Raw genomic sequence first — 23,991 nt, 5'->3', positions numbered from 1 at the left:
ATGTATGGAATTGAATGTGCAATCCATTATTCAGGGAAAGAAACAAAAGGAAAAGGGAAAAAAGAAAAAAGAAAAAGAGAAAGAAAAAACCTGCAATTCATTTCGTTGGGTCGGAGAGTAAATGGAAGAAAGACTTATGCGTTCTATTAATAATTCAGCTGCATTTATAATCCAATATGTGCATTTTAAACTGGTTCTTCTGGGTTAAGCCATCAAACCCTAGCATCTCTACACTTCTTCTTTGCTGGTCCTAAATAAAACATGGATAATTTAGGACCTTTGTTTGAAAAGAAAAAAAAAACAATAATTATTATTAATTCCTTGGCCTAACCATTTCCCTTCACATACTAACTATAAGGGGATAGAATTAGTTGGTTCCAAACCAGCCCCTTACAATGAGACATAAATAAGCGAATGAGATATAGCGGTTATGAAGAGACCCTGTTGTTGAGGAATATCAGTCCTTCATCAATGGATTTAAAGCAGAAGGACAAAGAAGCAAGATCTAATGAATAACCAAAAACAAAAAATGAAGCAGTGTCCCACGTTGCCTGTCTGAAAGGACAGGAGGTACCATTTAGCAGACCAGTTCCTTAATTCCCTTCATAAGTTTGCCATCTCCATTTCCTGTGCATAATGTCCTAAGTTTAAAGATGGTATATGCGTACACCACTCCATCACCATGCTATAAATCTAGAGTTTTCTGTCGGGTTCTAACATCCAAATAAAAAGGTCGCGTATATTTAATAAGATAGGTTGTCTCAACATTAAATAAGCATGCATCTTTATGTTACCCAGTGGTTCATATTGATGTACTTCCTCAACCAAAACTCTGATCAAAATGACTTACGTGTTCTTACAGCAGCAAATATATCTAACCTATTCTAGCTACGAAAGTTTAAGTATATACATGTACCACAGTCTGTCTGTTGTGTTATTATGAGTTCCTGAACCATTTTTATTAACAGTAAGATTAGGTTTGCAAATGATGTGAAGTGGGCCCAGGATGAAGAAAATTATGGTAGTATTGTACCACTTCTGGGTTATGGCACTTGTAATTTCTCCCAGCACCACCGCTCCAACACTCCATCCAACCCCATTATTCAGTCAATCTCCAAAGTTTTCAGTACCAAACAAGTATGATTTCTAAATCAACAGTGAAAGATCAGAGCAGAGTATCTCATTCTACTGTGCACTACTTTTATTTTAACCAGTTGCATAGTTATAAGCAAGTCCTGGCCTGATGCAGAGATCAGGTCAGGCATACAAATAATCATTTCTATATATATATTGGAAAATTTGGTTTATGGATGCTACTTTTCCTGCAAAACATTATATAGAAAATTGTAATTTACATTGATATAGTAAATTAAATTAAATTAATAGAAGTACTATAAAATACTTATCTTTTGGAATGTAGAAGTTGGTCTTCATTGATACTCGAGTAAAATAATTATTTTAGGTTGAGGCGTATAGTCATTGTCCTTAAGAGTAGATTTCGCCCCTCGAAGACAATGTCTCGGTGTAGCAAGGTTGTATGGCGGCCTACCCTCCAAGATACAACAACCTATGACCCTCATAAGCGTACACTCGCAATACTTGGATCGGATGAACAACTTAAATCTTTCCCTTAATAAAAGAAAACAAATTGGAACACAAACTCAAGAATGTGGAGGAGAAAATAATGAAGAAAGGTGTCAAAAATCTCTCACCAACGTTTTTCTTTTTGGTGTATATATAAGCTTACTGACTCCAGTGAATGTTGGGTTATTAACCAAGCAATTAAACCACATTTGCACGTTAAGAACAAAACTGAAGGCTATTGCTCAAATAGTAAAATCTGATCCCAACTAAGCAATTAACTCATGCAGTAAATCTTTGGAATCAAAACCTTTAACGAATATTGTAAAACCAAAGTCATTTAACTTATTTAAATGATAAAATAAATTGATACAAAAAGTTAACGGAAATAACCCAATTAAAACCACAAAGGAGATATCAAAATCGACAACAAACTAATGTCCAATTTATTCAAAACCAATATGAAAGCAGTTTGTAATATAAATTAGATAAATTAATTTTGTATTTTGAAATACTCACAAAAATTCCAACAATATATATAAAATATATGTATAATATACAAATTTTCTCTTAAGTGGATGTCTGGCCTGTTTATATTACAATAAGCCCACGGTGCATGGTGAGAGTTTATTTCTGATAAAGACAGCGAAAGCATCCAAAGCCCGTTCGGTGCATGCTGAGTTTTTGCATTTTCAAATTGTGAATTCCTGGTCATCTGGAAAGTACCAGAGTGGGTGTGAATCGTCCAAAAATTTCAATTTAGCTCCACTGGCCTGCCACAGTAAAGAGCCCAGTTACCCACAGTAAATCATAACTGTACGTGCAACACCAAGCTCTTTATTAAGAACATAACTTCTCTCTCTCAAACAAAGAAATTAAGGGCAGAACGTATTCAGATTAATTATTATGATTGTTGCAGGAACAAATGTACTCAACAAAACCCTTGCCATGAATTGGACAGATATACTGTATGGAAGCACAGAAATAGTCTTAGACAGATATACTGTATGGAAGCGGAGAAATAGTTTTGGACAGATATACTGTATGGAAGCACATAAATAAAAGAGATTTTCTATTACATATATATGGCTTTAAGTGGAAGTGTGATTTTCTCAATCCGTCATGTCTTTTAAAAAAAAAACACACAAATAAGTCTTTAGACTATATAACGTGTCATGAAGGTTCGAGTATAAGAACTCTAATCTACAAATCAATATCATTTTTCATTAGACTAAACTCCATTGACCTCGGCCGTCATGTCTTTAAAAAGGGTGGAATGTCATCGAATATTGTAACTGATGATAGACGCGAGTCCACATGTTGTTGACACGCACACTAGAAAACTATGTTGAAATGATTTGAAAACATTTACCTAGGTCACACACTCATGCATATATATAACGCCAACGATCTTGGGCTCAATCATGAGTCATGACCTATAGGTAGCTAGAAAACTGGGGTTGTTGTAATGAGCAAGGAACATGCGTGTGTTTGAAGAATTAGTACAAATTTGAAGCCACATGTATCCAAATGGTGAACATAAACAAATGGTGGGTGGGGGACTTGAGGCCGCTGGTTTTGGCCCCATCAAGTTAAATGTGGAAAATACTTGTATATTTGACCTCACATGAGCATCTCTGTAATCAAGGATTTGCATATCCCACAAATATCTTCAGGGCCGTGGGCCACCACTTTCATAGGCCACTGCCCCGTCATTCACTTGTGCTGTGCAAAAATAAGCCCTTGACAAATGCCCACAACACCAACGACTAGATCAATTTTTTATTTCAATACCAAAAAAAAAAAAACAATGATAGAGTAATTGGTGGGTACATATGAAGGTTACGAGAGAGTTGGTTAAGGCAGTGTGACTTGCAACCCTTTTGAACCGAGTTTGATCTCTATTCCCGTACATTAAGATAGTTAGAATATCGCTTTGTGACAAAAATTTGGTATGCTTTGTCGTAGCTTAGTCAATAGTTTGGCGTTCTTCTGTTTTCTTGGGCCTTGCTTGCAATAGGTTAGGTCACATATAATTTGGGCTTTTCAACCCGTTTGTGTGTCTTGTGATGATTAAATAATTAGTGATTAGGCTTAACTACTAATTAACGTACGCTGGATTCATGTTATTGAAGTGTATATGTGGCCATGCATTCTGAATGAAAGAATGAAAGCAAAATATATTTATTTGAAGTGTTTTGCTGCATTTCTTTCTTTGATCGTGACGTGCACGAACTAGACATGCCTTTAATGGGTTGACTTATCTTAATGCTTGGAAAGGAAAATGAATCAGAAAATGAAAATGTTTTCGTTCCTTTAAATGGACTTTGTATTAAAAATAAGGTATCACGAACTTAGGAGATAACCATGGAAACTTGTCACATTTACATCATAACTAAAATATCAGAAAGAATAATTAAAATATACCAAACACTGAGAAAGCACTATCGTATCGTGCATGCCAAACCAGACAAGTATGTCTCCACTCCACATCCCAGCTATCGTGCATGCCCTAGCAATTTAACCCTTTCTATTGTGAGCATAAGAACAATTTCCCTACCAATTTTCACAAAAACCGCAAGCATTAAGGTAGTGAAATAAATTAGAAAGGGATAATCCTCCAAATCTGTTCTTATAATGGAAATAAAATCATAAATAGTACGAATGCCTCCATCTTATCGCTAATTCTTTATCTAGCTTTGGAGCAAAACAATGGACTTTACAAAAGAGGTTACAAGGATAAGATTGATTGACGCACACATCACACTCTATCCAAACCAACCAATTGAAATTCTTCTTTCAATTCTGTACCCATAAATAAATAAATAAAAATTACTTCTTATTTTTACTCGATTCATATTCACTTTTTTCTTCTTACCAAAGTCCTACATTTGGAGGCCTTTCCATATACGATTATAGTGACGGGGGTGCCCAATCTCTCTTAAAAAACCATGCGATCAAACAAAAGACTCAACTAGTGTAGTAGTTTGGAGCAAATGCTCATCCAATAAAGATTCCGGGTCCTAACATCCATCTAATGTGTGTGAATTTAGTATGTTATCACCCATTTCAATAGAAAGTATCCTAAAATAAAAAATATATATAAACCATACGAGCAGTTACACATGATAAAGACTAAATAATGCCACCATTAAGGAACTTTGCAACTTGATTTTCGACTTCCTATATATGTAAATCTATAAATGAATTTTGATATTTTGTTATGAGAGAGTTTTCTTTTACAGAACATTCTTTTTTATTCTTTTGTTTGTTTTTGCTAAATATTTATTACTTGCAGGATTGACTAATATACTCGTAACAAAATTATATCACTACAATAAATTAGCGATAATTAGATATCAAATTCATCATAAATACATGTTGTCTTAATCATCTATAAATCGAAGTTGAAATCTCCTCTAACCAAGTGAAGACAAAGACGAAGTGTTTTGTTTTTCTTGTTCGCTATCAAAGCTTGTACGAAGGAAAAAAACAAAAGATTTTTTGGTGACAAAAGTCAGTGAATGATGTGAGGAGGGTTGTGTGTTTCCACGAGAGAGCATAGCTTGAGGGAGGCCCATAACACCTGAGGCCGCGTGGCGTGCCTTGAGTAGCGGGAAGCGTTCGCATTGGTTGGCTACCCGGTGACGCCAGCAAAACATGAAGCTCGTGTCGGATCAGCGCGGGGTACGTGTCGACCGTTAGTAAGGCCTAACTCTGTGCCCGAATCTTACCTCACAACATTCAACGTTAACTCTGATGGGACTCCGTTACGTCGCTTTTCTTCTCACGTTGGATTGACACAAACACCCACGGCGATCTTCTGAAATTACAGAATTGCAAACTTTTTCGAATTGAAGATCCAATAATTTTTTGAATTAGATGATAGCCTTTTCTTTTTTTTGCTACAAGTAGAATGCTTCATAAGAAAAGGATACCTGGTGCATATACCTGGTGTACAAAATTGGAAATTAGAAATATTTCCTTCAAATACCTGATACCCGGTGTATACATCTGGTGCACCTAACTTAAGAAGATGCATAAGTAACTGTTCTTTATCCCTTGAGCTACAAGTCCCTTGCGCGATAACTTGCTCATGTTCTGATGAAGGGTGGCCTGAGATCATATTGTTGAGCATGTAGGGGACCTTGATATTGTTGGGTGATTAAATGAGGGGTGACTTTTGATACTTTGGGATTGGAGGTTTATTAATTCGGTGTCAAGAAAAATGAATCTGTAGATGACAAAAATCATATGCACAATAATAATATTACTGATGAGAAACATGTCGTGCAGGACTCAAATTCTTTCGTGATTGGATCATCCATGCATGTGTCAAAACTAAAACCCACATGTTACAAAAATAAAAACTAATTAATAAAATAAAGGTAAATATTCTTACATCATGCTTTACAGCTTGATAACGGATTGCCTGCATCATAATTCATAGATATTGGATGAGAGGACAGCGTTGAAGATCCAACATTTAGGAATGAATCTCGTGTGACAGCCTCCATGAAAATGTAAGCTATATAATATAATAAAGGGTTTAAATATAAGATCCCGTTTTCCTTCCTTCAACTGCAATGACTTTTAGTACCCGGAAAAAAAAAAAAAAAGAGTTATTTACACTAACATCTTCTCATATTTTCAACTTTTTCACAAAACTCCAAAGGTTTTGAGAATTACATGAACAACCTCTCAAGTTTCAGATTGTTTTCACAAAATCCTTTTTCGTTGATTGTTCGTCCAAAACTTGATTATTTCATTTTTAAAAATGTGTGCAAATGACAAAATCAACCTCAATAATTATATGTGCAATCTAATCTCAAAGGCTCACTATATCATTTGTATAAATTTTTTTACATATAAAATCATTAATCTTTAGATGAAAAATCAACTAATAGGGGTTTTGGGAAAATAATTTAAAATCCTAGGGAGTTTTGTGAAAAAAACCGAAGACTTTTATTGTTTTCATATTCTTATCCCGAAATACGAACTTGATTTCAGACAGCTGTGTTTTTTCTCTACAATTAATAGTTTCCTCCTAAGCTCATTTTCAACCAAGAGCTTCCATGATTTCGATATGTCAACTTCATATTTCATTTCATTCCACATCTTTCATGATTCGGTTGAACATATCTTGACTAAGTAAGCAAGGATTAGTCAAATAATCATGCAAGTAATAGTTCATTTGCTAATCACTCACCCAGCATCATCGGTCACATTACCCATCTGAATTTATGGTTTGAGAAATTTTATTCATAATTTGATTCTAAATTAGCTGTTAAACACTGTCTGTAACATACAAAATTATTCCCATGAAATAATTAGTCCTTTTTTTATGAGCGTTGTCAAATATATGAATACAAAACTTCACATCATTTTAAGTCAAAGTTAATCAGAGAGAGAGGTCGAAATTTTATTTCTAAGCTAACCCTAGCTAGGCCAATGATTTACATGGAACTTAACTGCATGCTCATTTATCAAAATCCTCCGTGTGTTTGAGGGTGACATGCACGTGTGTGTTGAGAGAGAGAGAGAGAGAGAGAGAGAGAATGTCAACACCGCATTTACCTGAGCCCCCACACCAGAGATTGAAAATCCCAACTCATGATGTAACTAAAGGTACAAAGTTTTTAAAGAGTAAAAAACAGAAAAGAAAATCATTTCCACCAACTGAATCTCATTCTCATATGTCACCAATATTGTACTTGAGCACCTTCACAAGAATGAGGCCAATATATGATATAATTCAATACGAAAAAGTTAAATACATGATATAATTTCTTACAGTACATAACAGATGCTTCACTTTCATTCAATTTTCCATTTGGATTCAGAAAATCTATACACAATAATATCAAGATTCAAACTCACAACAATAATACTGGAAGCAGAAGCAGAAGCAGAAGCAGAAGCTGCTTTTTCTTTTCTTTTACTACACATTCAATCTTATATATAATGCTGCTATTTGAAATTTTTAATAATTCCAAAAATTATCCAGGTCCACTGCTCCAGCTGCTGCTGCTGGGGCCTCTTGATCACCAAATGGCCTCCTTCCCATCTCAAGATTGGACATGACAGAAGAGATTTCATTGTTCATTTCACTTGTCAGGCCTGTCTCTTGGGACACACTGACCATTTCCCTCTCTGTTTTGAAGCTCTGCCTCATGTTTGAACCATTGTTTTCAAGCAAGGCCCTCAGAATGGACTGGTCTTGCATTAAAACTGAACCTGGGAACTGGAAATTTGCTGCAACTGGGGCAGACTGATCAGAGTAGAATGAGTTGGAAAATGGGGCTCTTGGGAAAAAGTTGGAGGTGTTTGAAGAAATACCAAAAAGAGGGTTGTTCATATAATGAACAATCCCTTGGTCTCTTTGAACATCAGTGGGATCAGGGTTGGAGAAGCAGGGCACGTAAGAGGACTCAGAGGCGAGTTTGGTTTTGGAGCTGTAAGGTGAAGAATCCATTAACGGTGGCAGACCAGAAGGACCCATTTCATTTCCCAGAGCACCATATCTCACAAATCCTGAAATATGGGTTTTTTTGCCACCAGAGTTTTTCTCAAAAACCCTGCAAATCACCCATTCATTCTGCAAAGAAGACACAATATATTTCCATTAGAATCAAAATACATGAACAAATAAACAGAGTTAAAAACAGGGGAAAACAGAGGAAAAGCAAATACCTTTGCAGTTTTGGGGAGGTTATGAACAGAGAATTTACCCTCCAATCTGTACTCATGCATGACCCAATTGCTCTTCTCTCCTTTGGGGGCTCTGCCTCTGTAGAAAACCAAGGTCTTTTTCATGCCAACTAGGGATTTTCCTTTGTAGATCTCTTTATCTTTCCCTGTGGCTTTCCAATATCCAGCTTCAGTTGCCCTGTTTGTCCTCAGACCAGTTGGGTACTTTCTGTCTCTTACACAGAAAAAGTACCATTCCTTTTCTCCCATTTTCGCTTTCCCTTCATCCAGAAACCAAAAAGAAAGTAAATCAAATTAATATAAAGCAAATTCCAACCATTTGCAGACATTAAAACAGATTGTGTTTCAGAAGAAGCTTACAAGGCAAATCCCAAGGTTCAGACTTGTTCAAGTCCACCTCCCCAATTGCTTTACAAGAGAAGCTGATATCAATAACCTTCTTATGCAGGTAGTGAGAAATAAGCTCTTCATCGGTTGGGTGGAACCGAAACCCCGGTGGCAAATCGATCTTCTCATCTTGCTCAACCATTCCAGCTGGAACGTTTTCCATTAATTCCTTGTTTTTTCCCTAAAACCCCAATGAATTTTTGTGTCTAAAACCCCTATTTCAGAATCTTGGTTTCGATCAACAAGGCATAGTTTTCACAAACCACCCTCAAAATACAACTTAGAGTCTCTCAAGCTTCAATGGGTACAAACCAAACACAGTTTCCCAACTCCCCAAATTCCAAGACACTTTATTTATAGAGAAACAAACAGAACCCAGAAAGATTCAAACAGAAAAGTAAGTTTCCAAGGAGCAAAAGAGAAAAGCTCAAGGAAAAGGGATAGGTAAGTGGAAAGAAGAGGTAGGGGCACAGAGGAAAAGAAAAGAAGCCATGGAACAAGTTGAGAGAGCTGGAAGATGGATCAGATGGATGAGGTGTTAAGAGAAAAAAAGGAGTGTGAGAAACAGAAGCCCCTAAATACTGGTGTTTTGGAAGAGAAAGAAACGTGGAATGGAAGGCAACTTAGGTAGGTCGTTTTAGCTTCTCTTCAACTTTCTCTGTAATAATTCCTCCCTTCTGCCCCTCTTAAAAATTTGACCATGGACAACACCATCCAAATACTGTGCATGGTTTTTTTTAAATAATTATATTACTAATTAAAATATGTTTCAGTTTTGTCAATACCATATTTTGGATTGGTTATTAATTAATTAATTAAATTAATTATATTTTAAGTTCAACCAATTAGATTCATTCTGTGAGAGGGTGGATAGGACTCTGATGTTATTGGAATTTGGATGGTGTTTGTTTTATTTGTACGTACCTGAATCATCGGCACACACGTGACACGTCATAAAGAGTTTGAAGAAGCTCGTAATAATAAATATAATCTGTTTTTTGTTTTTTGGTTGAAAATAAATAAAATTAGAGGCTTGATGAAAATAAATACTATATTTTTATGCCAATATAAATTGTAGTGAGAACAGCTGTGGCAAATGCATAGAAGATTACAGAAGTTTTGCTGTGTCCAGCTCTCAAAAATTAGTTAAAGACCACTTTATTCACGCCGAAATGACCTTTATGACCCTGTTGTTTTCAAAACAAATATCGAAAAAAACAGAGGAAATTTGAAATGGTTACGAAGTCGACACTGCATGGAGTTTCATGCTATTATCACTGGAAAGTGACAACAATAAGGGTTGAACCAAAGTACCGAATTATAACAGGAAAATAAATGCATAGAAAAACTATATATTTTTTTAAATTTTGAAAAATATTATCGCCATTTTGTCCGTGAATGATGTTTTTTTTCTCATTATATTGATGGAAAGATAAGTAAATAATATAAAAATCAAGCTATGTCATCAGGGATTAGGTGAGTTGTTCTACACATGCGGGCTCAGTCGTCGGTCTAACTACATAGCCTTATCCGTTCAACAGCAAGTCGGAGCGGAAACCTTGCCACTGATAGTACAACCCCTCTCGGTCCCCCTAAGATCATGCCCGAAAATCCAATTTGTTTATTATTATTCATGCTGACAATTGTGTTATTTAAGCAATGATGAACCTTAACTCATTAATTTCGTATTAAGCTCGAATTAAGTTATGGAAATTTTTTTAAAAAAGTAAATAAAAAAGTCTTTAACACTTAAACACGGCAGTGCTCATATTAACTCATATACAGGAATTTTCTAATTAATCAAAGGATTGTCTGATTGACGACCAAACTAATTAATCAAAGTGGCGGTGTATGTAAATGTGCGTAGTGATTAAAGCCATTAAGTGGTTAGTGGTTAGGTGAAAGAAAGTTTGGAATGAATCTGTTAATGTATCTAAGCTAATTTGTCCTCTCCATTAACAATAATAGTGTAATTTCAACATGTAACGTTTGTTGGTTTTTTTCTTTATGGTTGAATGCAGGTTTCAAATGCTACTTTTTGAGTCCCCATTTGACTTTAATTCATTTCTAGGGGCTTATTTTAATTACAATAATGCTTTTGCAAGTCATGCATGCATGTTAAATTAAATACAAACCCACACTAGCTAGCTAATATAATACTTGAAAAGACAATGTAACCAATTCCCCCACAAAATTTGGCTACGTACCACCCGGAGAGTTATTTAAGAATTAAAGGAACGACGATTCACGTATTGTTTTACTTTTCAACAATGAGACTGAGAAATATGAACTTGAAATCTCTTTCAGAGTTAGTATTTCACGAATTAATTTCTTTACCACCATATTTTAATTTTCCGCTAGCTAGGTCAAAAATTTTGAATTGTGAGGCTCAAATCAAATCAGCCAAAATTCCATGACAATTGTTTTTGCTTTCAAATCTTTCTACCTAAAACTAACTGGCCAATTAAAATCAACTGAAAAAGTGGCCTAAATATCTTTTTAATGTGGGCTAATTACAACGGGCCTAAAAAGAAGTTTGCAATTGACCAACCAATTTGCATATTAAGAATTATTTGGAAAAGTGAATGAAAAAAATTGGGTCATCATCTCTATATGGAATGCATGCCCAGCCACAATTGCCACTTTGTCTACAAATACAAGGAGACTGATCTTTCCTTTTCAGGAAAGAATTCCATCATTCCAGTTAGGACTGGACACGTGTGATGTTAGCTTGTCTTAGGAATTTTAATCTTCTGGGTAACCTAAAAAAAGAACCAATAAGCGACGTCCACGTATGTGTGAAGATAGAATGAATGAGCAGTGCTGCCACAGCTGATGAGAGGCCAAACCATGTTATAAGGTAAATACGGTATAACTTAGGTTTTGCACCAAATTTAATTAAGAAAGAGTAATTAATAATCTAAAGGTCAAGGGTTGACGCCGGCCTATGTGGGTCCTGTTTCCTTTGTTCCAGCATGAGGTAATGAAGAGAAACAGGCACGTGGCGTGGAGTGGTTGGTCCATAAGCCAGGTGATGGAAAATATAGGAATTGGGTTAGGCAAAGGTCAGGAGGTTGATTGAGAGATGAAGACGAGCCAGCCAAGTAATTGGATTGAGATAGGAAGATGGAAGATCCTCCTCCACCATGAATCTGCACTTTCATTTGAAGCAGAGGATTGACTATATTTCCATGGCGCTGCCTAACTTTTGGGATGTGATTGCAGTGATGACATTACCATGCAACGATTTCAATTGGTTATGTTGAGATTGTACGTGGCTCCTTTACATTCACAGATCGATGCATCTTTTCAATATTTTATGGTTGACAAACTTACCCATTTTCATAATTGGGATTAGTTTGACAATTAACATGGATTTGATTAAGCAATTCCTGTTGGCTAATAATACGGCAGAAATAATGCACACAACTACAAGCTTGTAAAAGTGTCCCCAATTAGCAACCAAGACGATTAAACTTATCCGAAGAGGCATGGGGCTCAAGTGATATGACACTTTACTTTAAAATATGTTCATAATTTTTATTCTTACCCTCAGTGATGGTCAAATAGAAGCAAGGTAATTAATAAAATAATCAAGAGAGGATCATTATTAAGTAAAACAATTCCTTGTTCTAATATTTTTATAATTTTGATGACCACAGATTTAGACCCACAAGAATCTGACATGGAGGAGTAGGCTATTTATGGACGTGTCTGTAGGCAAAAGTAGAAGCAAAAGAAGAAGAATAATAAATATTCCACAACTATAATTATATAGTTTTTGAAATTACAAATTAAATATTATAGGTATTGTCTTAAAATATTATCATGTTGTGGTGTGGTAGCTCTAATTGTAATTTAATTAAATACATAAAATATATTTAAAAAGGGGGATGGGGAAGTGGTTGTGGTTGAGAATAGGAGGGAAAGAGACATATAATTAAAGAAAAGAAAGGATATAAACTAAAAGTCATGTAATTAACAAATGCTAATTAGGAAGCATTTAATTGGAAAAGAAAAGGCAGTTAGCTTTTAACAAGACTGATTTAAGGAGCCATTTATCATTCTAGGGCCAATTTGGCATTGCTATGCTGTAAAAATAATCGCTGTCAAATTTGCTGTGAGAGAAATCAGCTGTAAGATAAAACAATTTGGCGTTTGGTAAAATTTTTGTTAAAAGTGTTGTTGGTACTAATTCCCGCATAATTAGAAAATAATTCCCTCATAATCATTAAACCCAACGCCTCTTCGAAACTGATTCCCGCATAATCAGAAAATGAAAGCACCTCATTAGCTGCTTTCCTTTATAGCTTTCTCTCACAACAATTTTTAACAATAAGTGATTTTCTCATAGTTTACCAAACGGGTTGGGCTTCCCAATTTTTTTTTAAAATCACTTATCACCTGAAATAAGCAATACAGAACGTGCACTAACTCAACTTGTATGTATTAGATTCTGGTAGAGAAGAAGTAATAGGTTGTGTCATGTATGACTTCTCTGGTGGTTTTGGTCTTGCGTTGGGTGCCTTGCCAATTGGTTATTGGGGGTGCGGCTTTTCTCAGCTTCCTGTTTTACGGCTTTTCTTTTTGTTTCTTAGCGTTTGTTGTTCGTTTTAATTTGACTGGGTAAGAAGCTTGGTTCTAGCCTTGTACTGAGGTCTAGCTGCTTCTACCTGGTTCGTGTATTTCCGGCTTAGTTTGCAATCTATCCCGTTTTGGTTTCTTTGAAACCAAACATTGACCAAAAAAAAAAAAAAAGTATCAAAAGTCTCTCATATATAATTGCAATGGATGTGGGGCAGCAGCACTATAATATATATATATATATATATATATATCGTCATAGTACTGTAATTATAAGGTTTTATAGCCTTAGATTTCAACTGATATTACTGCAAGTATTTAAGAGTTATTGGCTTTTTCATTGAGCTTAGGGGGCCACGGCCACTGTAGGCCTGTATTTGGCTCCACCCCTATATATATATATATATATATATATATATATATGACCCTGGAACATTGATGAGAAAGCTAGTTACTATCTCTCTCTTATCTTCTAAGGGGAATGCTAGCAACCTTCTCTCCAACCTTCTCCTTCGGACCTTCTCCCCTTACCTCATGACATGTGTCCCTTTCTTTACACTTAAAACAATGTAATTAATGCATTAAACAAGATATCATGGACACATGTCATGAGAAAAGGGGAGAAGGTCCAAAGGAGAAGGTTGGAGAGAAGGTTGCTAGCATTATATTCTTAAACACGTTATCAAATGAGCCGAAAATGATCACGATATAGTCTTCTTCATCGGCCCACTAATTAGAGTAGAGTAGGCTAAATGATTCCCAGTGTGTCTAAATGTAGATTTTCAAACAAATTTCATGCTTGAAGTGAAAGCTTTAGCAATTAGCCTCTAATTATGATTGATGAAGACATAAAGTGATGATCAATAATTCATCAAGTCAAGTCAATTTATATGAAGAAGATGATCACCTTCTGTGAACTTGGATTTGCCTTTAACAGATTGCCATAAAATGTGGCTATGGTGGCTGCTACCTAGCCCATTTTGGCATGCAGCAAAGTACAGTCTCAATATAAGTTGTGCTTTTGGGTTTGAAGCACAAGGCCCCCATGTGTAAAACAGCCTAACACTACCAAAACAAGGAAGGAGTAAATACAAAAGCAGTTGTGTGCTTCTCCTACACACACTTACAGAGCTTAATGCTTTACTTTTGGGCATGTGGGTGTAAGGCAATGTCACAATTGGAGCTAATAAATGTTGCAAAAGCCAAAGTAGAAATGGCTTAATTGAGCACCCTTTTTCAGTGTGTGTGTGTTCTTAGTTTGTATCAGCCAGTGCTTGTTTTTTCAGAGAAAACTGTCAATTTGTTTTCCATTGCCATTCGAATGAAGGCTCAGAGATCTCACCTGACACCGCAACTCCAAAACCCAATACAGATTATTTATGCATTAGCTTTTCCAGTGCAGTTCCATGTGAGAAAATCAATTCAAGGCAGGCAGAGAAGATAGTTGAGAAAAACCAAAACCCATTCATTGTTTTCAAGTATAAACGCAAAACCCACTTGTTGCTTTCAAATATAAAGGCGACCGCATTACTGGTTGAGATTTACATTTGCAAAACTATACTTTCTTTTTTACTCCAACCCAAAATTATTCACCCAAACAAGGAAAAAGTATTCATCCAAACAAGGAAAAGGTAAATCCACTTAGAAACATGCGTAACACGCACCCACCCACCAAAAACCAAGTCTTTCCTCTATTTTTTGGCGCTGAAACAAATTTCATACAAGCCCAAAAAGGGCAAAGAGAGAATGGACATCAAAAGCTGAAGGCCCAATGTACATGGAGAACACGATTGGTTAGGTTTGTTGTGAAATAAGGTGGTGAAGGAAGGTCATCCAAATCAATTCAATCAAATACATGCTTTGTTTGTCGAGACTAGCACATGTAGATGGGATGTCAAAGCTTGCTAGTTAGACATAATGAATACTAAGAGAATCTTCTCTCTGTATGTGATTTTTTTTATGTGTTAGTTTAAGGGAGAAGAGGTTTAGAGAATAGTTGGTTTAGTGTTTAGGACAATAGCTTGATGTGGAATAGAAAACTTTTTGAAAGAGTAACAAGGTAGTTTTATTCTATTGATTGAAGTAGGAAAGGTATAAGGCTTTAATACTTGAGTTTGATGATTGTATGAATTGGACAGTTGTAGTTTTTCAGCTTTTCTTGCTTGATTACATAAGTGGGCTTGCTACCATATTTATAGAGTTGTTTAATTCGGCAACTTTGCTTGGACAAGTCGGTTGCACAGTAACCGACTTTTCCAAAATCATTTTTCAGTCACACATTGTCTTCTAATTATAGATTTCTCTAGTTATAATACATTATAAAATTAGTAGGATGTTTCTAGTGACTTTAACTTGTCAACTTCTCTCAATTTTTCTAGATTATTCTATATTATTCAAAACACAAGTGTGCATTAATTTTAACATTATGCATCCCCTGCAAGAAAAAGAGCAGAGGAAAACCAAATCATTTTTGTACCAAGTGAAATCACTTCATCATCATGATTCATGAAAGAAAACCAAATCATTGATACGTCTTAAATTCAGCTGCACTAGCACTTCTGTTTTTTTGTTTTTCAAATCCAGCTAACTACCACATCTTAAAGTCAAAGCTGAAATTGCTCTTCTCAGAGTATTCAAGTCAATTTCGTCTTTTACCCACAAGAATCTCATGCAAAAGTAAATAAAAAGACGTCAACTTTCATGTTTTCTTTCTTGACCGAGCTACATCTTTTAACAAGTAAACCTTTTCTTTTTCAATTTTCTCGGCTAGTCAAACACTTTTATATTTCAGCAACCAGAGGTCTTTATGTAGTCCCTAGAATCCTAGGCAGAGACAGACACAGACATTTCACTAGTTTCTTCCTAGAATCTTAATTATGATCCCTATCTCATATATATATATATATATATTTTCAATGTGTTGAACGAATGAAACATGCAAACCTAGGTAACAGTAGGATGACGTGACCATCATGGCCCGCATCTCAGCATTGCTCCAAGATTTGAGTGTTGTAGTTAGAAAATGAAAATCAGTCTTCTAACATAAATCCAAAACAAATTAAACAAAAGGTTAGTAAACTAATTAATTAAGATTCTACCTACGCGAGTGTGTTTCAATAATGTTTTGTAGTTTGTACCGTACTATGGGCTCCATTTCTTTGCTTTGGTTTTGGCACATTAATTTGTCCTCGCCTATGACTATGACTGGCTTTGGTTATTTGGTCTTCGTCACTGTTATTTTCCTGGTTTTGGCTTGGGAAGATAGCAGCGGGGAATCAACTTTCTCGTGTTTCATGACTCTGACCTCACACTAAGATGAGATTTTTCTTGGTTTGGTTTTTTGAAAAAAAGTAGTGGGGGTTGGGTCATATCATCTCATGTACGATTGGATTGGATTGGAGCATCCATCCATGATCCATCCATCAGCAAAGCAAACAGAGACCTTTCTTTCAGAACTTCCTAGAATCCTAGGCAGTATCATATACCCCGAAGAGCTCTCTCTCTCTCTCTCTCTCTCTCTCTCTCTCTCTCTCTCAAGCACAAAATTGTTGAGTGTGGCTTCCTACCCTTATTTATGTATGTATTTATTTTATTCATAATTTTTCCCATTTTGCTATATATTTTGCTTGCTTTGCTTTAATGCTTCTCATTGTTGTGTTTACGATTATGTTTTCTTATTGGAAAAAAAGCTCTTGTTTAATTTGTTGACCTTGAGTAGAATGTCTTTGAAAAAGACTTTTCAAATTCTTTTCTTTTTTCTCTCTCTCTTTCTGAAAACCTAATTTAATTTAGTTTTTGACAATACATATTGGAAATGCAGTATTTACAGCATCTGGCGAGAGTATTGGCTGATTTTTGCTATATTTCCATGGTTAAGAGAGCTGGTGTTGGTTTTGAACTCTCTCTCTCTCTCTCTCTCTCAAGCACAAAACTGAAACCAAGTCTCTTCATCCCTACCCCCTTAGCAAATTCCACACAACACCCCAAAACTCTCAAAACCATCATGCCTAACGAGCAATTTGAGGTACCTAATTTATGCTAAAATATGAGAATATGGGAGAATATGAGAATGAGAGAAGATAATTTTTCTGGTTTTTCAACTTGATTGATTCTATTACTTACAACATATTTATACAAGTCCTACAACTACAAACAAGAAAACAAGGTTTCCATGAAACAAGAAAACAATGTTCCCATAAAACATGTAAATAATGTTCCCATAAAACAAGGAAACATACCTTTAGCTAACACTCCCCCTCAAGTTGGCGCATAGATATCATCAATAACCAACTTGCCAAGAGAGAGACCGTCGTTATTAATATTTCCACATTCAGCTTCTTCTTAATAGAATGTCGATCCACTTCAACAATTTATATACATTGCAATACATGAATTTTTTTTCTTTCATTTTTTTTACATTTCTCTTGCAACTTAAAAGGATTGATGTCGTATTTCCTTGCAGATGAAGGCCATGGTATCAAGAAAGAAAAGAAAAAAAAGCACGGTGTTAGCAAAAACTTTGGTATGGGTATGGAGTGGGAAAGAGGTATTAAGTCAAACATCTGCTAGTTTTATTATTCACTTTCAAACCTATTACAGGTCATGTAGTTATAGTTCATTGCCTCCTACAAGGAAAGTTTGTTGTACTTATAGTGAACGGGTCTTCTCTGGATCTATAATTTATATTCTCTGTGTTTTCTAGAATTGTTCTACAGCCGCATGTTGATGGATGGGTATGTTGCTGATCGATGATGTATTTTAATTATTGCTGCTTTGGCTTGTAATTATAAGCACATGACAATTTAATAGTGCTTTATGTTTATTTCATGTTATGGGTTGTAATAACTATTATAATTTCATTTTATGTTTACTTAGAAACTAATGCGTTGGATGATGATCGTTATTAGTTTCGTTTAGAAACTTGGAATCTTGATTTAGTTTAAAAATATGTTTTTGCAAAAAATTACTGATAAGTTTTTTTGAAAGTTCTAGATAATTATATAAAATGGTGCAAATACCTGCACGAACACAACTTGCATGGAATAGGTAATGTCAACTCTCTAATGTTTTTCTGAATACTTCCCATTCATATCTTAATGGGGCATTGGCCTTAAGCGTCACATGTCTATCAACAACATTCTCCCAAGGAGTATAGCAACTCCTTAAGTTTATGTTCGAGAGATAATTGTTCCCGTGATAATCTACACGACGTTCGGGTTTCACAAAAGAAATTGCTAATATTTGGGTGATTTTGTTCTTGACTTGGGAAAAATAAGAATGGCTGATTTCAGAAAAATTAATATGAAGGGATCTTGGGTCGCAGGGGCTGTGCTTTGAGTGAACAAAATGTGTTTTGCTTCTGCTGCACGCTCTCCGAGCCCGTGACACTATTTTGACTAAAAATTTGATGCCCTAAGGATACCAAGTAACAGAGAGAGAGAGAGAGAGAGAGAGATGCATCATCCACCGTTTGTTTTGTTTGTTGGAGTGAGGGGTTGAATATAACGGGAAAGTAGAGTAATGAATTTTGTATATATATATATATATATATATATATATATATATATTATTTATTGCTGTCTTCACCTTTGAGAACGAGCGAACAAAACCATAAAATAAAAATAGCAAAAGCCCCTCCAATATCTCTCATAGATTCGTTGCCCACTTCACGAGTTCACTCTTTCTCTTTCTCTTCCTCACATCTCATCATCACATGTTGCATACGTGCATATTTAATCCTATCAAAATCTATAAAATATAGTAATCATGCATACGTGCATATTTAACTAGGGTTTTGGTGAAACCTTCATCATCAGAAAAGAAAACAAAAAGAATTCCTATTGAAATAAAATAATCTGCAACATTCCTTTGAAATCATTTCGGCTGCAAATGTTTCACTCTTTTTTAATTTTCTTTTTCTTTTCGTACCCTGTCCATGGACTCCAAATCACACTTTTGCTTTGACGAGAGAATGCGGTTTTGTCCAAGTGATTTTCCATGTGTTGCAACCTTTTTTGTGCCTTAATTCATTCTTACACATATTTGATTTGATATTATTATTATTATTAAATGGGGGAGAACATGGATTTCAAATTGAAGATAAATGTAACTTGTATGGTATCATTGTTAGCATATGTAGGAATCCTATGACATAATAGATTACATTTTGTCATCTTGTGAAACACAAAGACCAAACCCCTCACATTGTCTCACGGAACACTTAGTTCAAGAAAGTCTTTCTTTCTTGTTTTATGTAGTCCTTGTTTCATGGGGGACTTTGGTATTCTTGTCTTATGGAGTCCGTGTTTTGTTGTATAATTATTGTAAGCAATTAGTTGTATAAATGAATTAGAAGAAATAGAAAGAAAAAACAAGTTGAAACCAAAAAAGGTTGTGCAACTCTCATTCTCTCTACACTCTCCACTCTCTCCTCTTAATCTTCTCTATATTTTCCCAAATCTGACAAACATATCATCCAAAAACATTAATATAAAATAAATTCTTTTATTTTTTCTTCTTCTTCTTCTTGTTCTTTTTGACATTACAAGTAAAAATAATTGGAAAAAAACTACAAAATCAAAAACAAATGTTGTCCTTGGTTTGCTTGCGACCATATAATTATCATCCCACCAAACATACGTGGTAAATGAGGAGGAGCCCATGCTACATGGTTGAAAACAGAAATAATTGCATAAATATCTTTCTTTATGTTTTTTCTTGGCTAACCACTTTTCAATGACCCATATATCATATTACTAACGGACACATTATATTTCATGAGTAATTCCTAGAATCCTAAGCAGATAGATATAGACCAAGAGGAACTTGCCAAAACCAAAGTGCACTTGGTTTGTTTTTTTGTTTGGAATGGGTCAGTATTGCCATGAGTGATGGTTTGGAAAAACCAATAAATCCAACATAAAGAAGGCTGCCATTTCACTAAATCAAAAGCAAGCAGGCATCACATGCGGTGTTTTTAATTTCTATCAATGCTACATGCCAAAGTGAAAGAAATATATGAGAGATGTATATGATTCACATGTGACACCCAATCACAATCATGCTACAGTAACAAGACGCAAGGCACCTCAATAATTATATATTCAACCCGCACCCACCCTCTACTTCCCCACTGCCTCCAGATCAAAACTCTCTCTCTCTTCCTCTCTTCAGCAAGCACAAAACTGAAACCAAGTCTCCTCCTCCTTACCCCTTTGCAAATTCCACACAGCACCTCAAAACTCTCAACCATCATGCCTATCGATCAACTTGAGGTACATAATTTTTACATTAATTTCAATACATGAATTTTTCTTCTTTCATTTTTGACATTTCTTGCTACTAAAAGGAATATTGATGTTGTATTTTGCAGATGAAGGCCATGAAAGAGAAAAAGAAAAAGAAGAGGCATGGTATTGTGGGTTAGCAGAAAGTTGGAATGGGAGGAATCGGTAAAAAGAGGTATAATTTTTTTTACATCTCTCGTTTGTTGCTTTGTGATATTACACTTTTCGAATGTGTTTTTATCCATTTTAGCCTAAATTATGTTTGAAACTCAGATATTATTGTAAAGACAGTGGTGGAGCCCACATAAAGAAAAGAAGAAAATATTCAAAAGGCAAATGATGATGTTGAGTAATGAAGACTTTGGAGACCATAGGAAGCCATCCAATTTGCCTATAAATATGCTTACTCATTCAGTTGTAGAACACATCAATCCAAAGAGAAAATATAAAGAGAGAAATTTGAGAGTGTGAGAGCTTTATCTTAGAAGACTTTTATCAAAGAGAGAAAGTTCTGTCAGTGTAAAAACCACAAGAGTAAATAGAACTCTACTCCCAATATTCAGTGATACTTTTCATACTCCGATTATTATTTTATAACTGTTATAAAATAAAATAATTAGAGTATGGAATTACCACTGAAAAATGATAGTGGAATTATATCTTTTCTTGTGGCGTTTGCACAGATATGGGCTCCACTATTTACTATTTACTATTTACAACAATAACATATATATATATCATAAAGAAATAAATCTAAAAACTCCCAAACTTGAAAACTCAATAAATTATATATATACTAAAATGTTGTAAATAGTAAATAGTGGAGCCCACATCTTGATATTCAGCATTGCAATCATCCTTGGATTGTTGTAAACAGTGGAGCCCACATGGTTGAAAATATGAAGCAAAGTGCACTGTACGCTCACGGAATTAGGCAGAAGTACACTGTACAATGCACTGTACACTCACGAGAAAACTTCAGAAGCGCCTATAAATAGGCTTGTTCGTTCATCTGTAATGTACACCAACAGAAGAGAGAAGAAAGAAAAGGAGAGAGAAATTTGAGTATTAGTGAGTGAGTTTCTATTTGAGAGGAAATTTAATCTGTGCAAACGCCACAAGAAAAGATATAATTCCACTATCATTTTTCAGTGGTAATTCCATACTCTAATTATTTTATTTTATAACACGTTATCAGCACGATAGTCTCTCCACTTTTAAATTTTCTCAGCTCAACACTATGTGGTTATTTCTCTTTCTCCTCTCCATCATATGTCTCCTCTCACTTTACTACTACGACGACATGCAAACTTTTTTTTTTGTGTTCTCACAATTTTTGTGTTGCTTCATCCATGTTTGCTTAATTTATTTCTTTGTAATATAATTTGGAATGGCGCGGTTTTATACCCCATTCTGTTGTTTTATAGTGGTGTAATTTTCATTACCCATCACGTTGTAACACAAATTATCATAATAAAATGATGGTGTGATCTTAAAACCCATCTATTATATAGTGGTGCAGTTATATTGCCCACAAAATATAATATGTACTTCCTATATTCTTAGTGGTGGATTTATCGCCACACTTATTTTATTTACTGTATGGTGTAGGTTTATTACCCATACGGCAGTATTTATTTAAAGTGTGGAGCGGGTTTATCGTCCACACAACTGCCTTTTATTTCTTTTATTTAAAAGTATGGAGCAGGATTAGTGCCCATACAAGCACGTTTACTTTACCGCACACTTACTTTTATTTAAAGTATGGTGCGGGATTAACGTTCATACAGCAAGCAATTTACTTTACCGCACATTTACTTTTATTTAAAGTATGGTGCGGGATTAACGTCCATACAGCAAGCAATTTACTTTATGAATTTACTTTACCGCACATTTACTTTCATTCAAAGTATGGTGCGGGTTTATCGTCCATACCAGCAAATTTATAGCACTTTATTTTTATAACCAACTAAAATGAGGGCCTGGAGTTCCTCAAACAATTATAGGGCCTGAAGTTCCTATTAATAAATGGCTTAATGTCCCAGATCCCGAATCTGAAATTTTGAGTAAAATATTTTTGGCCTGAAGTTCAAAAATATATTAAGCCTGAAGATTATTGCGAATTCTAATGCATCTCATTCTCCTTTTGAAGATGGCAAATCTGGCAAAATTGGAATTCGCTGCCCTAGATCTTTCTGGGGACAATTACCTATCATGGGTCCTGGATGCCAAGATCCATCTACGTGCTAATGGCCTTGGCAAAGCAATTGAAGATGGAAGTGATGCATCACCTGAGGAAAATGTGAAGGCCATGATTTTCCTCCACCGCCACATTCATGAAGCGCTGAAGAGCGAATATGTGGTGATTGATGAACCATTGGTCATGTGGAAAGCTTTGTGTGAGAGATACAATCATCAGAAGACGGTGACTCTCCCAAGAGCTAGATATGAATGGACACACTTGAGATTTCAAGACTTCAAGACAGTGTCCGAATACAACTCAGCTATGCACAGGATCACCTCCCTTATGAAATTATGTGGTGAGAATATCTCTGAGGAAGATATGCTCGAAAAAACTCTGAGTACATTCCATGCCTCAAATGTGCTTCTGCAACAGCAATATAGGCATAGTGGTTTCACAAAGTACTCAGAACTTGTATCTTGCCTCTTGCTAGCTGAGCAGAACAACGAGCTTTTATTGAAAAATCACCAATCTCGCCCAACAGGCTCAGCACCACTTCCTGAAATAAATGCTGCATCTCGGGAAGTGAATGCCACCTCATCTCGTGGCAGTATCCGCAAACGTGGGCGAGGAGGCAAACATGGCCGATGGCAAGGGAGTAGAAAAGATCGTGGTGCTCATCCATACGGCTTGGGGCCGAGAAACAATCCATCCATGAATGGCAAAAATGCACCCAGAAATAAGGGAAAAACACAAGCAAGCTATGTGCCTAGAAATAATGAAAGCGCTTGTTACAGATGTGGTGCAAAGGGACATTGGATGCGTACATGCTGTACGCCGAAGCACTTGGCGGATCTTTATCAAACTTCACTTAAAAACAGAAAAGTGGAGACAAATTATGTTGCACCAGATCTGCCAGCCATAGACGGCTCATCGGAAATATCGCGTCGTTTAGACAAGACGCATCTAGATGTTTCCGATTTTGTTACTGGAAGGGGGAATGAAATTTATGGGTCCGGACTGGATTAAATTCCTTCATGTACCATTTGTATTATCTAAAGCACTGTTTATTTTCCTTTCTGCCTTCACTTCAATAAAAGTGGTAATATTTTGAATGATTGTTGATTCAACTTATTTTATTTGAAGGCATGGATGTAAATTATGGATGCCCCCAAAACAAGAGCTCTAGCAAAGATATTTGCCTTGCAGACAGTGCAACTACTCAAACAATCCTTCGAGATCGAAAGTATTTCTCAAACT

The 23,991-nt window shown here is 35.5% G+C and overlaps 2 protein-coding genes and 1 long non-coding RNA gene across 5 annotated transcripts; 2 read left to right on the top strand and 1 right to left on the bottom strand.

Moving 5' to 3' along the window:
- Positions 1 to 7,314: 7,314 nt before the first annotated feature.
- Positions 7,315 to 9,317, bottom strand: LOC110762397 (NAC domain-containing protein 100). Its single transcript, XM_021965031.2, has 3 exons — positions 8,653 to 9,317; positions 8,275 to 8,552; positions 7,315 to 8,179 (listed from the first exon to the last, which is right to left on the bottom strand). The coding sequence occupies exons 1-3, from the start codon at positions 8,840 to 8,842 to the stop codon at positions 7,565 to 7,567; spliced, it is 1,083 nt and encodes a 360-aa protein (XP_021820723.2). The 5' UTR covers positions 8,843 to 9,317; the 3' UTR covers positions 7,315 to 7,564.
- Positions 9,318 to 16,523: 7,206 nt separating this feature from the next.
- LOC110762393 (uncharacterized) lies at positions 16,524 to 18,145 on the top strand. Its single transcript, XR_015836107.1, has 2 exons — positions 16,524 to 16,839; positions 17,726 to 18,145. It is a non-coding gene; the product is annotated as an uncharacterized LOC110762393 (long non-coding RNA).
- Positions 18,146 to 20,382: 2,237 nt separating this feature from the next.
- LOC110744739 (uncharacterized) lies at positions 20,383 to 23,846 on the top strand. 3 transcript variants are annotated; one of them, XR_015835984.1, is made up of 3 exons: positions 20,383 to 20,537; positions 20,636 to 20,724; positions 21,427 to 22,685. XR_015835984.1 is itself a non-coding variant. In XM_088253505.1 (3 exons), the coding sequence occupies exon 3, from the start codon at positions 22,702 to 22,704 to the stop codon at positions 23,758 to 23,760; it is 1,059 nt and encodes a 352-aa protein (XP_088109631.1). In that variant the 5' UTR covers positions 20,383 to 20,537; positions 20,636 to 20,724; the 3' UTR covers positions 23,761 to 23,846. The 3 variants fall into 3 exon arrangements, 1 of the variants encoding a protein (XP_088109631.1); XR_002524704.2 differs by lacking the exon at positions 21,427 to 22,685 and adding an exon at positions 20,823 to 21,126; XM_088253505.1 differs by lacking the exon at positions 21,427 to 22,685 and adding an exon at positions 22,702 to 23,846.
- Positions 23,847 to 23,991: the final 145 nt, after the last annotated feature.

Source organism: Prunus avium, chromosome 5, assembly GCF_965620075.1.
Source record: "Prunus avium chromosome 5, drPruAviu1.hap1.1, whole genome shotgun sequence".
Taxonomy (NCBI): Eukaryota; Viridiplantae; Streptophyta; class Magnoliopsida; order Rosales; family Rosaceae; genus Prunus; species Prunus avium.
The sequence above is the reverse complement of the archived record's forward strand: the minus strand, read 5'-3'. Positions and strand labels throughout refer to the sequence as shown.